Raw genomic sequence first — 20,403 nt, 5'->3', positions numbered from 1 at the left:
GCCCTAAGACTCATGTATCAAGATCCTAAGAGTAACCCACCAGAGCACTTTACAGGGGTTGTCCCTGTTTGAATTGTTAGAAATCAGTTAGACAACAGCAGTGTGTGGCACAATATGGCCTAGCTGCTGTTGTACTATAAACCTACCTACTTACCACCCACCTGTAGTGAAGTCTTTTTCCTCCACCTGCCCTGCTCCCTTGCTAAACATAGAGAGGCGGAAATGGCTGTGCCATTAACAATACTCACATCTTACCTTTTGGTATTTTCATACCTTGGTCTTTTTTTTTTTTTCCAATGTAATATAGTTTGAGAACAGAATTTAAATAGTAATTTTAAGAAGGACCAATATAAGCGTGAAAAGTCACCCCATTTTCTTCTTTGACAAGGCATGGTAGCTGCCAGATTGCCGGTGTGGTTCTGTGTAAGAAAACAGCAATAAACGGAGCTATTTTGGTCCCATACATAAATATTTGGGAATCATTAGTGTAAACATTTTTCACCAGGTAATGAATGGCTGAGCTGGTGAATTAAGAGATGCTAGATACAGATATAAAATAAGGTCTGTTTTGGCCCTTAAAAAGAGGACAGCTGGCCAATATGGCTCAGGAACCTGAATAACGCTTGTTATTAACATCATCACCCAGAACTGAGGCTAAGTTCAGAACTATGAACTGGATATGCAGGAAAGCCTGTCCTGCACTTGTGAATCATGGACACTCTAGCAATACATGTTTAACATGAACTTTTTTAATGTAACAGTCACGTTTAACATGTTCATCACCTGACGACTGCAATGTGCTTAACAGCGAGTTGAATGCTACGAGACATCCACATGAGACATGCACATGACTGGTGCCTCCCTCCACAATAAATACTGATGGATGGAGCATCTATGCCCATACAGGTGGTGGAGGCAGGATTGAACATATGAAGCGCTCTTACACTGAGAGCTCCAGTTCACTCTAACTGGCTGTGGCTCCTCAAAATATGGGGATTACCAGACCAAATTTTCAATAGAATAAAATGACCTGTTTTGTCTGCATTAAAGCAAAGGCCAGCTGCTTCGAACTACGGGCCCGTGGTGATTATAAACACGTACATCCCATGTAATATGTCCGGCCGCTTCACTATGGCAGCAATCCTATGCACACTTACTTGGGAGTAAGTCCCAAAGGGCTGCGTACACAGGACATCTCCGACTTCACAAATAGGCTGCAAAGAGACCCACTCATCTATCGCTGAAGTGCGATTCGGGTACACCAGGCCCAAAGCCCAGCAGTCTACTGATAGATCACGCTTGAGTTTTGGGACAAGAAGCGTTGCAACCTAAATAGTTTCGGTTTCCTAGCCAGACGCAAGCTTAAAAAACAAAACAAGGTGGAGGGAGAGCAAGAGGGGCCCTTCAGATCAAGAACACGGTCCCGAAGGTGCAGAACCCGCCTTTCCTAGGCATGCAAGGTTTGGGTCCATGTGCCTTTGCAATCCTCCTTTTACAGGCCGGGCGCGCGCGCGCGCCTTGCAAGCGCCCTCTTTTTGGCGAGGGACGCAAGAGCCTCCCCGCAAGACGCCGGCGGCGCTCGCGGCCGAACGCGAGGCAGGCGGGAGCGGCAGGGCCCACGCTTCCCTTCCGCTCGCCTCCGTCCTGGCCCGCGCGCCCTCTTTTTCTGCACGCTTGGGCTGCTGCGCCACCGAAGGCCCGGCCCGCTTCGCCACGAGCAGGGCGCCGCCAGCCAGCCCTGCCCCTCGGCTGGAGCAGGACGGAAGCGCGAGAGAGAGAAGTTGCCCGGCCGCGCACTGCATCGCGGCTGCACTGCTTCCCCTCCCTCCGCGGCCGTCCCCTCCGCCCTCGTCCTACCGTTCCTGGAATCGCCCGGGGCCGAGCCCCCCGCCGCGGCCGCCGCTCCCCCGGAGCCTCCCGCGCCTCCTCCGGCGGCCGCCGCTGGCCCGCTGGCTCCCGCCGCGGCCGCCGCGGCCAGCGCTCCGCCGACGCCCGCCGCTCCCGCCGCGGCCAGGGCTCCATTTTCCTGCTCGTCCCCGCTGCTGTTGGCGCGCTTGTTCTTCTTGCCCTTGTTACTCTTCTGGTTCGGCATCGCCAGGGGAGGAGGGGGGGGAGGAGGAGCGGGTCGCGGCGGCGGCGGGAAGCTGGAGGCGGAGGAGGCAACGGTGGCGGAGGCGCTGGATGCCGCTGCTGCTGCCGCCGCCGCCGCCGCCGCCTCTTGCTTGCTGCTGCCGCCGCCGCCGCCGCTAGCGCCGCCACCAACCCCGGCTTATTGCAGCTCCATTGTCGGGCGGAGGAGCCAGCTCGCCCTCCCCTCTCACGCACAACGGGCCCGCCGCATGCACGCACGCACCGCGGCCGCCCGGCCACGGGAAGAAGTGCAAGCCAGGGGAAAGGCGTGTCTCGCTTGTTTTGGTTCTGCTGCTTCGCCCTCGGCTCGGCTCCCCGCCCTGCCCGCTTCCTCCTCTCCTCCTCCTCGCTCTGCCAGGCCTTCGTGACAGCGGGGAGCGAAGAGCGAGGGAGAGGAAGGCGCGGCTCAGAGGCTGGACGGGCAGCGCAGCAGCAGCGGCAGGGAGGCGCTTGGGAGCTGCTAGAGGCTCTTTCGAAGCGTCACGACGATGGTTGCGAAAGGGGCTCCTCCAGATGTGTGTGTCGGGATCCATCCCCCGTGCAGGAAAGAATATGGGAAGAGTGCATGGGCAAAATCTCTTAATCCGATTAGCGATCGCTTGACACGCTCCTTGTTCTCGCAGCGTGGAGTCTTCTCCGTCTGCCCCCATCCCTTACCTGCACACTGTTGCATGAACGGTTGGAGCTATGTACAACTTGTGGCCCTCCAGATGGTGTTGGACTGCAACTCCCAGCATCCCTCACCATTGCCTAGGCTAGCTGGGGCTGATGAAAGTTCCAGTTCAACAACATAAAGAGGGCCACAAGTTGCCCACCCCTGCACTAAAAGTTGTAACTTTAGGACCAGAAGATGTTAGTCCAGATTAGTGTGGAATTCAAAAGGTGACCTCCTGATATTTTTGCCTTCCATGTGCACACTAGAAGGATACCTCTGGAACTGCACCCACAGCCGGTTGCAATGCAGAACGGGCCAGCAATCGAGGTAGGCAGTCAGGGGTAGAGGCGATTTCTGCTAGAGAGGACATGGGGGCACTAAAAATAGGGAAAGCATGATGTGTGAACAGTGGAAGTGCACATTAACAGAAATGAGAGAAGTGTCATAAGTGATAAAGTCTATTTCAGATACATGTGTGTGAAAGTTTAAAGACTGGAATATTGAGTATTATTTTCATTAAAGTAAAGAAAAATGCATGTGTGATTTCAGTTTTACTTGGAACACATGCCTATAAGAGGCATATTCATTTCCACTATTTGGCCTACTGCTGAATCTTTGTGCGATGATATGTTATTTTGGGATAGTGTGACTCTCAATTTGGCAGTTTGGGGGGTTCAGAAATAGCTCTACTTAGAAAGGCTGATTGCCAAGTCAGTTCATGCACACAAACATGATTTTATGATACGAAGCAGTTAGGATTGCTTTCCATAATAAAGCACAGTGTTTGAGAGATCTCACTCACTCCTGGTCTCCTGAAAATGGGAGCTGGAGGATCGAGCTGGGTTTTGTCACTGAAATGCAGAATGTTGTCCTGGATGCACATGCTAATGTTCATCCCAATATTTCAGTCTTTGAAATATCAAGGGAGATATCTCAGGCAGTGTGTTGTGTTGTACATCTTTCCACTCCAACTTCTAAAACAGTTGCAGGAATCAAGATGGGATTCGTCCTTGTAACCCGAAATGTTTTTCCTGAATTTGCACACCAACTTTCAATCTGATATCTCAGGGTGCGGCCAGCCAGATGAGACTTCTATCATGCCATTGCCCTGACTCATTTATGGAATTTTACAAGGGGCCCAGAGGTCATTGGCGAAATATGTCGTAGGTTATTAAACCCACGATGAGCCGCAGTGCCCATGGGCACCATTCTGTATATTCAACCTCCAGACAGGGCTTGTCATCTCTTGGGAAGTCAGCATCTGTGGGTTATGTGAGAGTAAAACAACCCTTGCACAACCCTACAACAGACCATGTTTAATCCTTGCATAGCTCGCAGTAGCTGGCTTCTCACAACATGACAACCCCTGGCCGGGGGTTGAATATTCAAAATGGCAGGTGGCATGCACTGCGGCTCCTCGAAGGTTAATTAACCCGTGATGGGCTGCCATGTTCTGCAAACCATCCCACCATCTTCCACTCGTAACCCTCCAGTGTTTTTTCACCACTTCTTCTGTCTTCTTTCTTACCGCAAAAAATTCATTAAGGAGGAAAAGATGGAATAGCTGCCCAATGTCCTCTTGAGTTCTAGCACCAAGAGCCATCCACCTGGAAGCACCTTCAGTCTTCGATGGAGGTCCCATCACCTAAGACTGGATGCTTCAATTTTCCCAGAACTATTTCTGAGTCCACCATATCCCAGGTGTGGGATATGTGGGCAGGCACAAACAAATATTCTAACATTATGTCTCTGTCTCAATAAAAATGCAAAGAATGTGAATACTTTCCCTGCTTTCCTTCCACAATTCTAGCCACTCCCCCAAGATCTTGTAGCATTTCCAGAAGTTGGCCACAATCACATTCAGGTGAGTCTCCATGAGAAAAGAGATTGAAAAATGTATCCTGACCACCTTTCAAAATCCATCTTCCCTTCTAAAATGGGTGCAATCAATCAGAGCACTCCCACAGATTGGCTCCTATGGTCCTACAGCAAGCAGTCTTCTCCATGCTGGCTGGGGCTGATGGGAGATGAGGTCCAAAATATCTAGAGGGTGCCAGGTGGGGGAAGATGTCTTACAGAGACAGGCAAAATATGACATTGCAGAGTGTCAAAGGCCAATTTAATGGATGGGGCTCTGCCTGTCAGCCCTTCCACTAGCAGTTAGGAAGTGCTCCATCATATCATGTGGCCCACTAAGCTGAATGGACGTCAGCAGCCATGTTTGGCACCATAAGCTCAGTAAACCACTTGTTTCTGCTGCCTAACTAGGACAGGAATTTGTAAAGCATCCGGCAACGTCAGTACCGGTATTTCCCCCCCTTTAGTCCTAATAGCATCAGGAAGTGATTTTGATCAGGAACATTTCTCTGGAAAAACTCTGCACTGGATTGAGAGCTTTGAAAATGATGACATTCAATCACAGATCTGACGCTGGCCTTCTGTCTTGAAAAGGGGATGGGGAAAGGGCAGAGAGACAGGTCACATGCTTAAGATCTTGCAGAGGCAGCCAATGGATCAGGGCCCCTTTCTCACAGTAAATAGAAGCTGGAGCTTTCAAACAGCCTGTGAAGTCTCAATAATTGCACACTGAAGTAGCCATGGGCATGCTGACGTTATACAACGAACTCAGCCCAGGTTGGCTTTTAGCATGCAACACAACCTAGAGTCTTCAAACACTTCCCAAGGCATGCCAACATCTGATCCAGGTTGAGTTTGGCTTATGCTACCATCACACAAACAACCTCTGGAATGTAGCTGGAGGTCCATTGAGTTTAGTGAGGCTTACTCCTAGTCATGACTTCATGTTAGGAGTCATCAAGCGATAAATAACTCTGATACCTACATTCGGCCTAAGAGCTTTAAGCTCCCACTCTCGAGATCTCTCCCAGTTTGACTTGGATTCAGCTCACTGGGGCAGATAATGTACACACATAAAGGAGATTGCACACTGCATCTCACCATGATTCTCTGCTTAGGTAGAACTAAACCCCGCTACCCATTACTGTTGCTCTAATAATCCAACTTCCCTGGCTGTGTTTTTTTTTTTTTTAATGAACAAATAAAAATACTGAGAGATCTAATCTTTCACTTCCACAAGATGTAATGATTCTTTGTTCTTTGCCGCCAACTTGGAAGACTTTAAAGAGGGATTATACAAATTCATGGAAGATAAGACTATCAATGGCTACTAGTCAGGATGCTTGATTAAAGGAAAACCCCTGAGGAGATATCCAGATATGAACTGGAAACCACCTGAAATGCAGTCAAATGCTGTACCACTAACCTTTGCCCCATTACATGCTTACATTCTTGTACTTAAATATTCTGCTACTGTAGGTTGGAACCACATTCCAAATTTATGCTTCCAGAAAAACTGCCTTTTAAGTCACATCCTGAGTTTCTCTACCTGGGTTATGTAGCAAGACCAGGGAAGGATGGTTTTTCCTGCTTTTGAAAGAGGTTCAAAGAAAAACCCCTGAAGGCCACTGCTCCTTCCAGTTTTGGATGGGAAGATGCCTTCAGTGAGCCCCCCTCCCTTGGTGGTGTGGCATCTCCATGCCCATTTGCTTTCCCTCTTCCTCTGAGCCCAATCCACTCAGCCACCCAGAGGCAGAGCATTGGGGGATGGTGCTCCATCTTCTCACCCTTATCACTGCTTCTATGGAACCATGTTCCAGATTAATACATCCAGAAGAACTGTCGCAAATATTGGCAAAACCCTCCGTTTCTGAGTTTCTCTCCCCTGAGCAAGTTAGCAAGAACAAAGAAAGATGATTTTTGCGGCAGTGCCTGAAGTGAAAAGGAAATAGGGATGGTTTCACAGTGGAAGAAAAAAGGAATTAGGATGTTCAGGCAAACTCAGTTATGTCTGCCTGAAAAGAAGTGGGGTGGTTACTTGTAGTTCTGCCAGAAAAGAAGTGGAATGGCATCTGCTCCACTTCAAACACTGTTTTGCTGCTCTTGTAAGTAAACATTCCTAAGGGGACACTCAGATTTGAACTGAGGGTCACTTGACTTGAAGTCAAATGCTCTGCCCCTGAGCTATGCCCACTCACAGTTATGGATTTGGGGGTTGAGATGAATGATCTCCCAGGATTCCCCAACTCTGTGTTTCTGGGATTGTAAGAAGAGATTTGCCCTGGGACTGGAGATCTGAAGGGCAGCTCACTCTGGCCTCATCCATCAGCCAGAAAACCAAAGGAGCTGCATTCAGTGTCTCCTAGGAGGAACATAATGGCTAGGATAATGAGGGAGCATAATCCCATAATGAGGGAGCAGTGGACTTTGGAGTCAGAGGGAGCAATCCTATGGCCGCTAGACAGTGGCTGGACAGCCATAGGATATGCCATTTTTCGGGAACCAACCTCGGAGCCCGTGCTCCAAGGTCGGTTCCTGGAGAACTGACCTCCCTCAACTTCCGCACTGCCTCCGAGGCAGCGCAGAGCAGCCCCTTCCTCCACGCTCGCAAGAGGAGCACAGAGCGGCCGGAAAGGGGTGTGGCTGGGGGTGTTCTGGGGCGGGGAGAGCGTAGCTCGCTGTACAACACATCCAGTGCGTCATGCAGCAGCCTCCTTCCCTGCTCCCCGCTCCTGCGGCTAGACAGCCGCAATTGGCTGTCTGGCAGAAAAAGCAGGGCAGGAGGAGCGCAGAGGGAATGATCCCCTCCGTGCTTCTCCTGCCTTGCTTTGGATAGGTGGTTGCCTCCGAGTTCAGAGGCGGCCGCCAATCTAGATAGGATTGTGCTCTTAAACTATGAATCTCCACCTATGCCCAGCCTGTGTATTTGTAAACAAAACACAAATATTACAAAACACTCTATGTCTCCTTTGACTTCCTTCCAAAGGAAACTAAGTCCAGGTAAGTGCTAGAATCCCTGAAACCTCTCACCACTCATGGAATTGGAGCGTGTGTAACAACACTTCGTGGTCCTCTCTGACCGTATGGTGAAACTTCTTGTGTGAGAGGTCTCAGCCGCCACTCCTTGGGACCATGTTCCAAGTATATATATCCAAAAGGGCATTTGTTACCAACACTGGCAGTATACATCTTTTCTAAGCCACATTCTGATTTTCCCTGCCACTTTTGAAAGAGGTTGATTAAAGGGAAAGCCCTAAGGGGACACTCGTATTTGAATTGGTGCCACTCTCAAATGAGCGCACTGCTGAGCTCTGCCCCCTTACACACAACCACCACATTGTACGTCTGTCAGACAATATGACAGAACATCTGGCACATTGAGGTTTGTGCTGCGGTTACTTTGACCCACCATTCCCAGCCAAGTTCCAGCTTTAGTTCCCAAGATATAGTAGCAAGAGGATACCTGTCATTGCTGGAGACTTGTTAAGGAAGAAGCCTTGTGGGGACAGATTTGAAGTGGGAACTACTGGCTCTGCAATCAAATCCTCCACATAGTTATTTCCCCTAATTCTTTTATGTCTGCATGCCAGTTTCTAAGAAAAGGGCCAAAGCCTTCTTTCTTTAAAAAAAAAAAAAAAAGTATAATATTAAGAAACATAAAGAGTGACAAACAATACATACAGTGTAAAACCATTTAACAATGGGTTGCTGTGGTGATGGTGAGATTCAATAATTGACTTAAATTGGGAATAGACAGTCAAAGCATAATTTGTCATGGCTCCAAAAGTTAATTCAGACATATGGAAAATACTATCACCTTGTATCCCAAAAGGTCTTTCCATAATGACCCACGTGTGGAAAAGCGATGAATGTCATTTTTATTTCTGTTTGCATAGCCAGTAATAAACTGATTCCATATCTCAGTCCAAAGCTCTTCACAAGGTCTCTATTGCTTCACTTTGCACCGATGTTTCAGATTACTAGTATTAACCTTCTTTTTTTGAACCATTCTAAATCTCCTTCCCTACCCCCTCTCTTTTCTGGGGGTATGTTTGCAAAAGAAGATAACGGTTGCATTCAGTTGGGGGTTTTTCAAGAGCTTACTAAAGCCAGAGAAGTTATGTCCCCATATCCTGGAATCAAGGAAACCAAGCATATACCGCAGCCTTCCTCAACCTGGTGCTCTCCAGATGAGTTGGACTACAATTCCCAGCATGCTCTAGCCAGCATGGTTGGCTGGGGATGCTGGGAGTTGTAGTCTAACACATCTGGAGGGCGCCAGGTTGGAGAAGGCTGATGTACGGAACTACACCCAATGTAAGAACATAAGAAAAGCCACACTGGAGCAAGGGTCCATCTAGCCCAGCATTCAGTTCACACAGTGGCCAACCAGCTGTTGATGTGAAACCCACAAGCAGGACATGAGTGCAACAGCACCCCCCTGCCAGGGAGGCTGGTGGATATGATTTCGGCGGGCTGGAGATTCCATTCTGGCTTTTAGTTACAACTAGCCAGAAGTCTAAAGGAGCTATCCAAGGTGCTGGACCCATTTGGGGGATAGAGTACAGCACCTTGGGAGCTCCTTTACACTTCTGACTGGTTGTAACTAAAACCCAGAATGGCATATCAACCCCACCAAAATCAGACCCACCAGCCTCCCTTGCCTCCTGCCCCTGTTCCCCAGCAACTGGTGTACATAGGCATACTGCCTCTGATACTGATATATTACACAAGCAGAATCCCCTCATGTAATAGAACTTCCCGTTCCTCTCCACCCCTTTTCATCCCCCGACACAACCCCCAAATCTGTTCCAGACTCTCCAGAGCAGATCTGGGGTGCGTGCAAGGGGCTTCAGGGGGGAAAGGGAATTGGTTCCGTCAGTCCGCTTGTGGAGAGCCAACACTGGAGATAGCCTACGGATTTTAAGCATGACAAGTTGAATCACAGGCATAGTGAAATCTAATTATTTAGCTGGGAATTGATACTGCGCTTAAATGTTACTTTTGCATCGCTTGCCTTGCCTTGTAGATCACTGGCTTCACCTCCTACGTTTATTATTCCTTCATTTTCTCTTGCAAATAAATAAGTCTTATGCTCTCAGGGTTTTGTCTTGGTTTTTGGTTTTTATCGCTGTTTTCTAGTAAAGGCAGCCAAAACACCATTACTGTGAAGTCCATAAACAAACAGCTCAGAGAGCATTATAGCCTGAAATGCAAGAAGATTCTGGTTTTTGCACTCTTGATCTACAAGTCTATAATTTGTTTTATTTATAAAAGGTTATTTTTGCTGTTCCATCTAAGCAATATGTAGACTCAAAATCTTTTTGTGGTTAGTAGAAGTATTGCTTACATATTACAACTCATTATATTTTTCATTGCAGAGCTAGTGCGGGGTGGTGGTTTGAGTATTGGACTGGGGCTCTGGAGACCCAGGTTCAAGTCCCCACCCAGCCAGTCACTGACTCTCAGCCTAACCTACCTCACAGGGTTGCTGTGAGGATGAAATAGAGAGGATGAGGGCCATGTAAGCTGCCGTGGGTTCCTTGCAAGAGGAAAAAAGGCAGAATATAAATGTAATAAAAATAAAATGTATGTGCTGTGAATTTCAAATTGGTCTTAAACAACAAAAGCAACCACAAACCCTATCTTTTACCCCTGTCCTGCTTTAATTATCCATACAGGACCACTGTCCACTTATAAGGCCAATAAATAAGTTCATTCTTCTACCACTAAGCGCTGCTACTCCGTGTATTAAAAAACACCTTGCACCCTACAAGGGGGAGAGTGGAGGAGGAGGAACAGTTCTAGCTGCTGTTTAGGAATTTGAGAGCTAATCCAGGCTAATCATTCTGAAAATGCACATCATATTTAGGGGCCTGCATATTTCAGCAGATACTCCATGAAAGTCTTAAATCTGTTGCAGACTAGCTTGTAAAATATCTCTTAAATATTTTCACATCATAAGGCCAGTGTATAGATCTAGATAGGAGCACATTTTTACTGTGTGTATATGTGTGTGTGTGTGTGTAGACAAATTATTGTGTGCCTATAAAAACAGGGTTTAAATGAAATCCTTGCCTCCCTTTAGAGGTATTTTCACTATGATGGCTTGTGCAGATCATATCTTTCTAGAGACATGGAAGTACTCGTATGTCTTCCATTTTGCAGCAGGCTCTTCTCTTTTTTTAACTCAATCAGGCATAATTCTTACTAGAGCAAAGGTGGGCAACTTGTGGCCCTCCAGATGTTGACTGCAACTCCCATCAGTCCTAGCCAGCATGGACAGTTGTGAGGGCTGATGGGAGTTGCAGTCCAACAACATATGAAGGCCCACAAGTTGCCCACCCCTGGACTAGAGTCATATGTAGGATTGCACTGAGTCTTTCAGGTTGCTTCCAGCCAAGGCTTTTATTGTGCAATTACCCCACTCACTCACTGAATATTACAGGGAGTCCAGATTATTGGGAATATTGCAACCTCATCTGCAAGTTACAGAAAGGGGGCAGTGTTGCAGTTAGCTAGTTAATGCATGGGAACTCTGAACATAGCTAGCCTTAGGATCTCTATAGCCTACAATGTGTTTTTCCTGCTCCTCCCCTTCCTTTCCCCCTTCTCTCTCCAACCTTCCTCCACTGCTGGTAACACATGGTTTGCTGTATCACTCCTGCTTGTGTAAAGGAACACAAAACAGACTGAACAAACTCTCTTGAAACCCTATGCTGTTCCTGCATCTATACTGTATATGCAAGGAAATGTGAGTAAATCATTTTTCTTTCTTCGCTGAAGAGAGTTGTGGTCTCTTTTTTAGCCTTTTGTCTTCAGGATGAGATGGCTAGATAGCATCACGGATGCAATAAATATGAACTTGAGCACGCTCCGGGAGACAGCGCAGGACAGGAAGGCCTGGCGTGCTATGGTTCATGGGGTCACGAAGAGTCGGACACGACTGAACGACTGAACAACAACAACAACTTCATGTGGGACTGGTAAGCACTCATTCTGTTCTGCCTTTTGTTTTCTCTGTTAGCTGCCTTTATAACAGGAGGCAGCAATACCAAATACTTCCCATCACAGATGATGACATCTTCAATTTGTAATCCTTTGTGTTTTTCCTGCACTTCTGCCTTTTTCCTTTCCACAAAAAAAGCAGAGGGACCATTAAGGAGGAAAAGGCAGAATAGCTGCACAGTGTCCTTAAACTGGTAGGGCTAGGAGCCCTCCATCTGGAAACACCTTCAGTCACATTTAGGTGTGTTTTTCAGGCTCCCAAAATGGCCCCCGTACATTTTCTTAGATTAAGCGGAGACACCGCTGTTACAGGCTCAGTGGTTCCAGTAACCCTGAAAACATAGGCTGAGTCACAAAAGGGGCCAGGAAGCATTTTGTGCACTCCTCCAGTGGCAACCAAATGCCAGTTTTGTCAATCCTATTTCAGTCAAAATATGTCTTGCCTCATGCTTCAACCCTATTTCAGTCAAAATATGTCTTGCCTCATGCTTAACTTGTCACCCATACTAATTTTTTTCTATGTGATCTGTGTGAGTTTCTCCTTTGGTTCATACATCACCATTTCTGTATGCTTACAAATGGGTAGATTGACTGGCTGAGGATTAATTTTTGTATGTATGCTATACTGTTAATTCGCTACATATACATACATACAAACATACATACATACATATATATATATCAACAACGATTATATCAAAATCTATGCCTTGATCTTCTAATATGGAAATATATAGACAATGTTTTACAAACTAGTTTGCAACAGACCTCTGTTAGCCTGCCACTAGTAATGGGCTCCTTCACAGATGGAATATCTAAAGAACTGCAGCAGACCTATCACCTGGAAAGGTCTGTAATCTGAGGAACTCGCTTCCAGGGAACCAACCTGCATATGGACAAATTATGTTTATCTCTGTTGCACTTGGATCTAGCACAAACAGCACTTGCTTTTCTTGAGGATTTGTCCCGGGGGAAGAAACCTGGTGCAAACACACCCTCACACAAAGCCAGAGACATTGGGTGCTTCCAGACTGAGGGCTCTTAGTGCTAACTGTCAAAAGGCATTGTGCAGCATTTCTAACTTTTATTCTGAAATATATTTTTTCTGGTGTGGAAAAAGATGGGAAAGTGGTGGGAAACTACAGGAGGGCTACAAACTGTAGACAACATCATCTGGACCACCACCACCCCTAAAATTCCATGAATGAAGCAGTGTGCCTGCACAATAAAAGCCTTGTCCGGAAGGCTTTATTATTTGGGTAAACCCATTAGTTGTTGCTGTTCAGTCGTTAAGTCATGTCTAACTCTTCGCGACCCCATGGACCATAGCACGCCAGGCCTTCCTGTCCTCCTCTCTCTCCCAGAGCGTGCTCAAGTTCATATTCATTGCATCGGTGATGCTATCTAGCCATCTCATCCTCTGCCATCCATTTCTCCATTTGCCTTCAATCTTTCCCAGTATCAGGGTCTTTTCCAGGGAGTTTTCTCTTCGCATTAGGTGGCCAAAATATTTGAGCTTCAGTATCTGCCCTTCCAGTGAGCACTCAGGGTTGATTTCCTTTAGGATGGATTTCACCTCCTTGCAGTCCAGGGGACTCGTAAGAGTCTTCTCCAGCACCACAGTTCGAAAGCATCAATTCTTCGGTGCTCAGCCTTCCTTATAGTCCAGCTCTCACAGCCATACATTACTACTGGGTAAACCATAGCTTTGATTAGACGGACCTTTGTCGGCAAGGTGATGTCTCTGCTTCTTACTATGCTGTCTAGGTTTACCATAGCATTCCTCCCAAGAAGCAAGCGTCTTTTAATTTCATGGCTACAGTCACCGTCTGCGGTGATCTTGGAGCCTAAGAAAATAAAATCTGTCACTGCTTCCATGTCTTCCCCTTCTGTATGCCAGGAAGTGATGGGGCCAGATGCCATGATCTTCATTTTTTTAATGTTGAGTTTCAAACCAGCTTTTGCACTCTCCGCTTTCACCCTCAACAAGAGGCTCTTTAGATCCTCTTCGCTTTCTGCCATTAGGGTGGTATCGTCTGCCTATCTGTGGTTGTTGATAATTCTCCTGGCAATCTTAATTCCGACCTGTGATTCATCCAACCTGGCGTTTCTCATGATGTACTCTGCATATAAGTTAAATAAACAGGGCGACAATATGCAGCCTTGTCATACTCCTTTCCCAATTTTGAACCAATCGGTTCTTCCATGTGTGGTTCTTACTGTTGCTTCTTGACCCTCGTACAGGTTTCTCAGGAGGCAGGTAAGGTGGTCTGGTACTCCCATCTCTTTAAGAATTTGCCAGAGTTTGTTGTGAACGACACAATCAAAAGCTTTAGCATAGTCAATGAAGCAGAAATAGACGTTTTTCTGGAATTCTCTTGCTTTCTCCATGTTCCAGCGAATGTTGGCGATTTGATCTCTAGTTCCTCTGCCTCTTTGAAACCCAGCTTGTACTTCCAGTAGTTCTCGGTTCACATACTGCTGAAGCCTAGCTTGTAGGACTTTGAGCATAACCTTGCTGGCATGTGAAATGAGCGCAACTGTACGGTAGGTTCAACACTCTTTGGCATTGCCCCTCTTTGGAATTGGAATGTAAACTGACCTTTTCCAGTCTTGTGGCCACTGTTGAGTGTTCCACATTTGTTGGCATATTGAGTGCAGCACTTTAACAGCATCATCGTTTAGGATTTTAAATAGCTCAGCTGGAATACTGTCATCTCTGCTAGCTTTGTTGTTAGTAATGCTTGCTAAGGCCCACTTGACTTCACTCTCGAGGATGTCCGGCTCAAGTTCAGTGACCGCACTATCACGGCTATCAGGGACATTCACATCTTTCCTGTATAGTTCTTCTGTGTGTTCTTTCCACCTCTTCTTAATCTCATCTGCTTCTGTTAGGTCCCTGCCTTCTTTGTCCTTTATTATGCCCGTCTTTGCACAAGACGTTCCCTTGATATCTCCGATTTTCTTGAAGAGATCTCTAGTCTTTCCCATTCTGTTGTTTTCCTCGATTTCTTTGCATTGTTCATTTAAGAAGGCCTTCTTGTCTCTCCTTGCTATTCTCTGGAACTCTGCATTCAGTTGGATATATCTTCCCCTTTCTCCCTTGCTTTTCGCTTCCCTTCTTTCCTCAGCTACTTGTAAAGCCTCATCAGACAGCCACTTGGCTTTCTTGCATTTCTTTTTCTTGGGGATGGATTGAGTTGCTGCCTCCTGAACAATGTTACGGACCTCAGTCCATAGTTCCTCAGGCACTCTGTCTATCAGGTCTAATCCCTGAAATCTATTCCTCACCTCCGCTGTATATTCATAAGGGATATGATTTAGGTCATACTTTAATGGTTTAGTGGTTTTCCCTACGTTCTTCAATTAAAGCCGAAATTTTGCAAGAAGCAGCTCATGATCTGAGCCACAGTCAGCTCCAGGTCTTGTTTTTACTGACTGTATAGAGCTTCTCCATCTTTGGCTGCAAAGGACATAATCAATCTGATTTCGATATTGACCGTCTGGTGATGTCCAGGTGTAGAGTCGCCTCTTGTGCTGTTGAAAAAGAGTGTTTGCTATGATCAGCATGTTCTCTTGGCAAAACTCTATTAGCCTTTGTCCTGCTTCATTTTGTACACCAAGGCCATGCTTGCTTGTTATCCTGGTTATTTCTTGACTTCCTACTTTAGCATTCCAATCCCCTATGATGAACAGGACATCTTTTTTTGGTGTTAGTTCTAGAAGGTGTTGTAGGTCTTCATAGAACCAATCAACCTCAGCTTCTTCAGCATCAGTGATTGGGGCATAGACTTGAATTACTGTGATGTTGAATGGTTTGCCTTGGATTCATACTGAGATCATTCTATTGTTTTTCAGATTGTACCCCAGTACTGCTTTTCCCAACCTTTTATTGACTGTGAGTGCTACTCCATTTCTTCTAAGGGATTCTTGCCCACAGTAGTAGATAGAATGGTCACCTGAATTAAATTCGCCCATGCTTGTCCATTTTAGTTCGCTCATTCCCATGATGTCCATTTTCAGTCTTGCTATCTCATGTTTGACCACCTCCAGCTTACCTTGATTCATTGACCTTATATTCCAGGTTCCTAAACAATATTGTTCTTTACAGCATCGGATTTTCTTTTCACCACCAGACACATCCACAGCTGAGTGTCCTTTCGGCTTTGGCCCAGCCGCTTCACTCTTTCTGGCGCTACTTGGAAATACCCTCTGCTCTTCCCCAGTAGCATATTGGACACCTTCCGACCTGAGGGGCTCATCTTCCGGTGTCATATCTTTTAGCCTTGTGATACGTTCCATGGGGTTTTCTTGGCAAGAATACTGGAGTGGGTTGCCATTTCCTTCTCCAGTGGACCACATTTTGTCAGAACTCTCTGCCATGACCTGTCCGTCTTGGGTGGCCCTGCATGGCATAGCTTATGGCTTCACTGAGTTACGCAAGCCCCTTCGCCACAACAAGGCAGTGATCCATTATTTACCCAAACTGAAAAGCTCCACACAACCTTTGTAGCATCCAGGACTCCTTCACACAACTTACTGAACACCCTGGAGCATTACTGAAAATCATTAGTAAACAGTTCATTGCAATTTTTCTCCAGACTCTAGCAATATGGGAGGACCGAGTCTGAAGCAAAAAGCAGTGGTGGCCATGGAAGCAGGAAGGATACAAGGGAAGGGTGTGACCCAGTGGGTTGGCAAGCTATGGTAGTTATGCCTCCTGGAAAGGTAACAGTAGTCACACACACAATACACAGCAAATGGCATCCATGGGTAATGGCCTAGGTTGGTGGGTAGAGACAGAACCACTTCTTGGAAAGGATGGAAACGTCTGGAGCGGGCGAAAGTCAGACATGCAATAAGCTTGTACAGTCCCTATTACTGCTTGGGCAGAGGACTTACCATCTTGCTTTGGTTTGTACCAAATCCAGATTAATGCAATTAAGAAAAAACATATTTTTTAAAGAATGGGGTACATGAAACAGTACCATTTTAAAATGGCTTTCATGTGAAAAACATGTAATTAACTATAAAGCAAACAAAAACCCACCTTAAAATATGTAAGCATATTTGCTCTTATACATCAATTTCAGATCTACAAGCACCTTTATTTCCATTTTTATTCATTCCATTTATTATTAAATATACCTCTAATTATTTGCTGCATATTAAAAATGTATTTGTATAACACATACTAATCGCTACACATAAATTATGATAGTGATGATGGAGGTGATGCAGCCTGTCTTTTTTTTTTTTCCTCTGGTGTAGTGCTGGCTATTTTATTGTTAAGAGCAATTCCCATATTTATTCTATTGTTGCCTGAGAATTCTGTTTACTTCCCTCCAGCTGTGAAAGGAAATATAAGCCTCTGAATGTCTCTCTCTCATATGATTTAGTTTGAGTCAGTGAATGCAAAGACAAGCATTGTTGACAACATTTCCCGATTCATTTAGTTCTCCTGTCTACAACACAGCATGTTCCTCTTGTTAACAAAACCGCAGCATAACCTAGCACCTTTCTGCAGGTGGCAACACTGGATGAGAAGTCAGCAGTGATGTAGCGGGGCCAGGGCTCACAGGGATGAAGCGCCAAAACTTTTTTATTAGCAGGGACACTGACGCCATCTGCCATCCCCCTGACAATTTCCTGTGCCCTCTGAGCTTAGTTGAAATCCTCACAGTAGATGAGGGAAATGGATTTTCCCAACAACAATATATTGTTCCTTGTTGTAATGTAAAGAATTTTCTGGTGGCTTGGTCTTGAATGGAAAATTTAGACCCATTAACTTTACAAAAGACCTTCTCCCAGCAGATGAAAACTCCTAGAACTTGTGTATTGATATGGATCAACACAAGTGCCTGTGGTTTGGCGCTCTCCTGGTGGGTGCGACTATGAGGACTGTCATGATGAACGTACCACTTTCGCATTTCAAAATGTACCACTACACCACTGGAAGACGCTGGGTGAACTAAGACCCAAAGCTGTAGTTCAGGCCTGCAAAACTCTGACACTCCCTTCTCCGGTCAAATGTATGGCAGTCATGTATGGCAGCCCACCAGGGGCTCAATACACTTCCTTCTTCTGCATAGGAATGTCAGAGAATTCTGCAACAGAATCAAATGTGTTCAGATTTCCATGAATCCGACCCACAGATTCCACAGTGGACTGGATTTCCCCAAGTTGCACAGATTCTGCAAGCTGTTTTTTTACTTTCTGGAATTTTACACACATTTAGTCATAGGAAATCACATAAAATAAAAAAACACAACCCAAACGGCTAATTTCCCCCATAGGCTAAAGTGTGAAAATGCACATTTGGGGGGGATTTTCGCATTTTGGAGGGATTTACGGATTTGCACAAGTGCACACGAACACAAGTTCAGGAAATTGAAAAAAAAATCCAATGCGTCAATGATGGAACGGAAGGCGCCTGACAGTTAGCGAAACTCAGACAGAATGGATTTTACAAACTCCGTACATACCTACTTCTGCAGACTCGAGGCTGGAAACAACAGGGAACTTTCTAGCACCTGTCAAACCACAATAGATGACTGGTGTGTCAAATGTTGCGTAGACCTGCTGTAGTCATTTAGATCTCACTGAAGGCAGAACTAGATATAAGGGATTCCCAGCCCTGCAATGTCCTCATAATGTAATTCCCTTGCTGGGGAACATATGAAGAAGAAAATGGGCAGGTGGAGTGATCCTCTGATAGGATCTACTCTATAGAGGGTAGTCTATAGCCCTTATTTGAAAGCCTGTCAGAGGACTGTCCTCTGTTTGAAGGTGTCCTGTCTTTAAAGGCTGTCTGGTCCAAGTGCGGTCTGAAGAAAAAGAACCCTAAGAATGGAGAGGAGCAGGGCCTTGTGGCCCATCAACACTTACCACCTGGACAGCAGAGTGGCTGGGTGACCAGCCAGATGGGCAGTTAATAAATTTAATAAATAAATAAGGGAGCTGGATTGTTCCGTTTTGCTTAAATAATGGATCCCCGCTTTAGTGTCTGTATTTGAAGCGTCTGTGGATCTCAGGTTATGCCTTATTCAGCAAAAACTCTTGTTCCGTGTCTGTTGGACACCACAACGTCTCTTTAATAAAGGTTTGTCTCAGTCAGTTAATCGCTGGAGGTGTAACACAGCTAATTCTTGTTTTAACCATATGCTTTGGTAATGCCCAATAGTTGCCTCTTTTGGGGGGGAGGCTATTATACGGATAAACCTTATCTGTATAATTAAAAGGAACACACTTTAATATTTATTGATGTACATGTTCTCTTAAATTATCTATCTGCCTCAGCGTAAATGGATTTTCTGTGTCCTTTTGACAGCTAAAAGACTGATATTGCAACACTGGAAGGTTAAACACTCACATTTGAAGCAGCCCTAACCTGAAGGCAGTGGGAGGTTTGCTCAGTTGATTACATCAGCAGACAGAAGTAATGGGGGCAGACAGAAGCGATGCTGTGGATTACATCCTCACTTCCGTATGTTATGGTTCCACAGCAACATTTTGCAGTATAGGGGAAGAAGGGGATTACTCATTAACCAAAAAACTCAGATAACAGATTCCATTTTGGCTTTCCCCTTCTCTTCTTGCTCCTCTTTCCAGCCTGTTTGGATTCTGTCACGGTGGGCTCTAACTGGATTTGCCTGTGCCAGCCACCTCCTGCTCCTCCTCCTCATCTAAGAATACACACACCCAAAAAATACACCGAAAACTCAGGCTAACATGGACCTTTCCTGTGCTGAAAAATGTCTCAACTAGCTTTCAGCAGGCCTCCAAGAGCATATTCAAAGCATAGATGAGGCTTGAATCGGCTGACACAAAATTGTGTTTAAATCTCACATGTGAAAATACCTTAAGGGCACAATCCCATGCATGTTTAGACAGAGAAAAAGTCCTACAACTCCCAGCATCCCTTCAGTCAGCCATGGTGGCTGGGACACGCTGAGAATTGTAGGACTTTTTTTCTGTCTAAACATGTATAACATTTCGCCTTAAATCAGCCTTCCCCAACTGCAACACCCAGAATTTCCAGCCAGCATAGCAAAAGTCCATAGGGTTGGGAAAGGCTGCCCTAAATCTTCATTGTGCCTCCAAAACGCAGACTTAAAAAACCTTTATTTCATTGCATACAAGTCCTCTGGGGACCACCTATCAGCCCACAAGATTGCTAGCAGCGAAACAATAAGAAAACAGGGAGTTAGGGGCAAAGAAACAAACAAACTTCATGCATACCAGCTAAAACAAGATGTTGCAGACAACTAAAGGCCTCTCTAGGGACTGCAATTGATTTACCCTACATGCACACCAGTAGCTGCTCCCTGCTCTCCAGCCGTTCTCCTTACTTGCTGCAGCAGGTATTCCACTAAGGTTCAGCTCAGCAAGATTTGAAGTCAAGCCATTATTGATTTATATGGAGTTCAAAACCTGTATGTCTGAAGACCTTTTGAGAGTAAGTATGACTAACACCATAGTCTTAAGCGTCTCTGCCACTATGCCTTTGCGCTATTTGTAGTTTTTGTTTGCTTTGAGGCTGGTACACACATCGTATATGGCATTCCACTTTGTACATATTGAAGAAAGAGAGCTGGCTATCCCAAATTAAAAACTGCTGATCATTTGACAGTTCTTCTGGTCAGTATGTTCATGACAGTCCTACCCTCATTTGTCATTCCCTTTTGCATTTCTCTCCCTGGAAGCAGAAAACTAGCACAACAGAGGCCAGACTGGGCTAAACCCTTTGCCTC

At 45.7% G+C, this 20,403-nt stretch overlaps 1 protein-coding gene across 13 annotated transcripts in view; it reads right to left on the bottom strand.

The window, feature by feature from the left end:
- The window catches only part of HECA (HECA ribonucleoprotein granule regulator), an 88,015-nt gene extending 85,510 nt beyond the window's left edge, over positions 1-2,505 (bottom strand). For 4 of the 13 annotated variants that reach the window (XR_014786713.1, XM_084827701.1, XM_084827700.1 and 1 more), the window contains exon 1: positions 1,858-2,504. Coding sequence is in view for 12 of the 13 variants with exons in the window: in XM_084827701.1 (XP_084683827.1) it covers positions 1,858-2,092 (235 nt within the window). In the remaining variant the exon portion in view is untranslated. The other 9 variants (XM_084827699.1, XM_084827708.1, XM_084827703.1 and 6 more) reach the window with 7 other exon arrangements.
- Between the last annotated feature and the right edge of the window lie 17,898 nt (positions 2,506-20,403).

Source organism: Heloderma suspectum, chromosome 1 (genome assembly GCF_057233095.1).
Source record: "Heloderma suspectum isolate Gila_16-S chromosome 1, 16-S_ref, whole genome shotgun sequence".
NCBI lineage: Eukaryota > Metazoa > Chordata > Lepidosauria > Squamata > Helodermatidae > Heloderma > Heloderma suspectum.
This window is presented reverse-complemented; position numbering and strand designations above follow the sequence as displayed.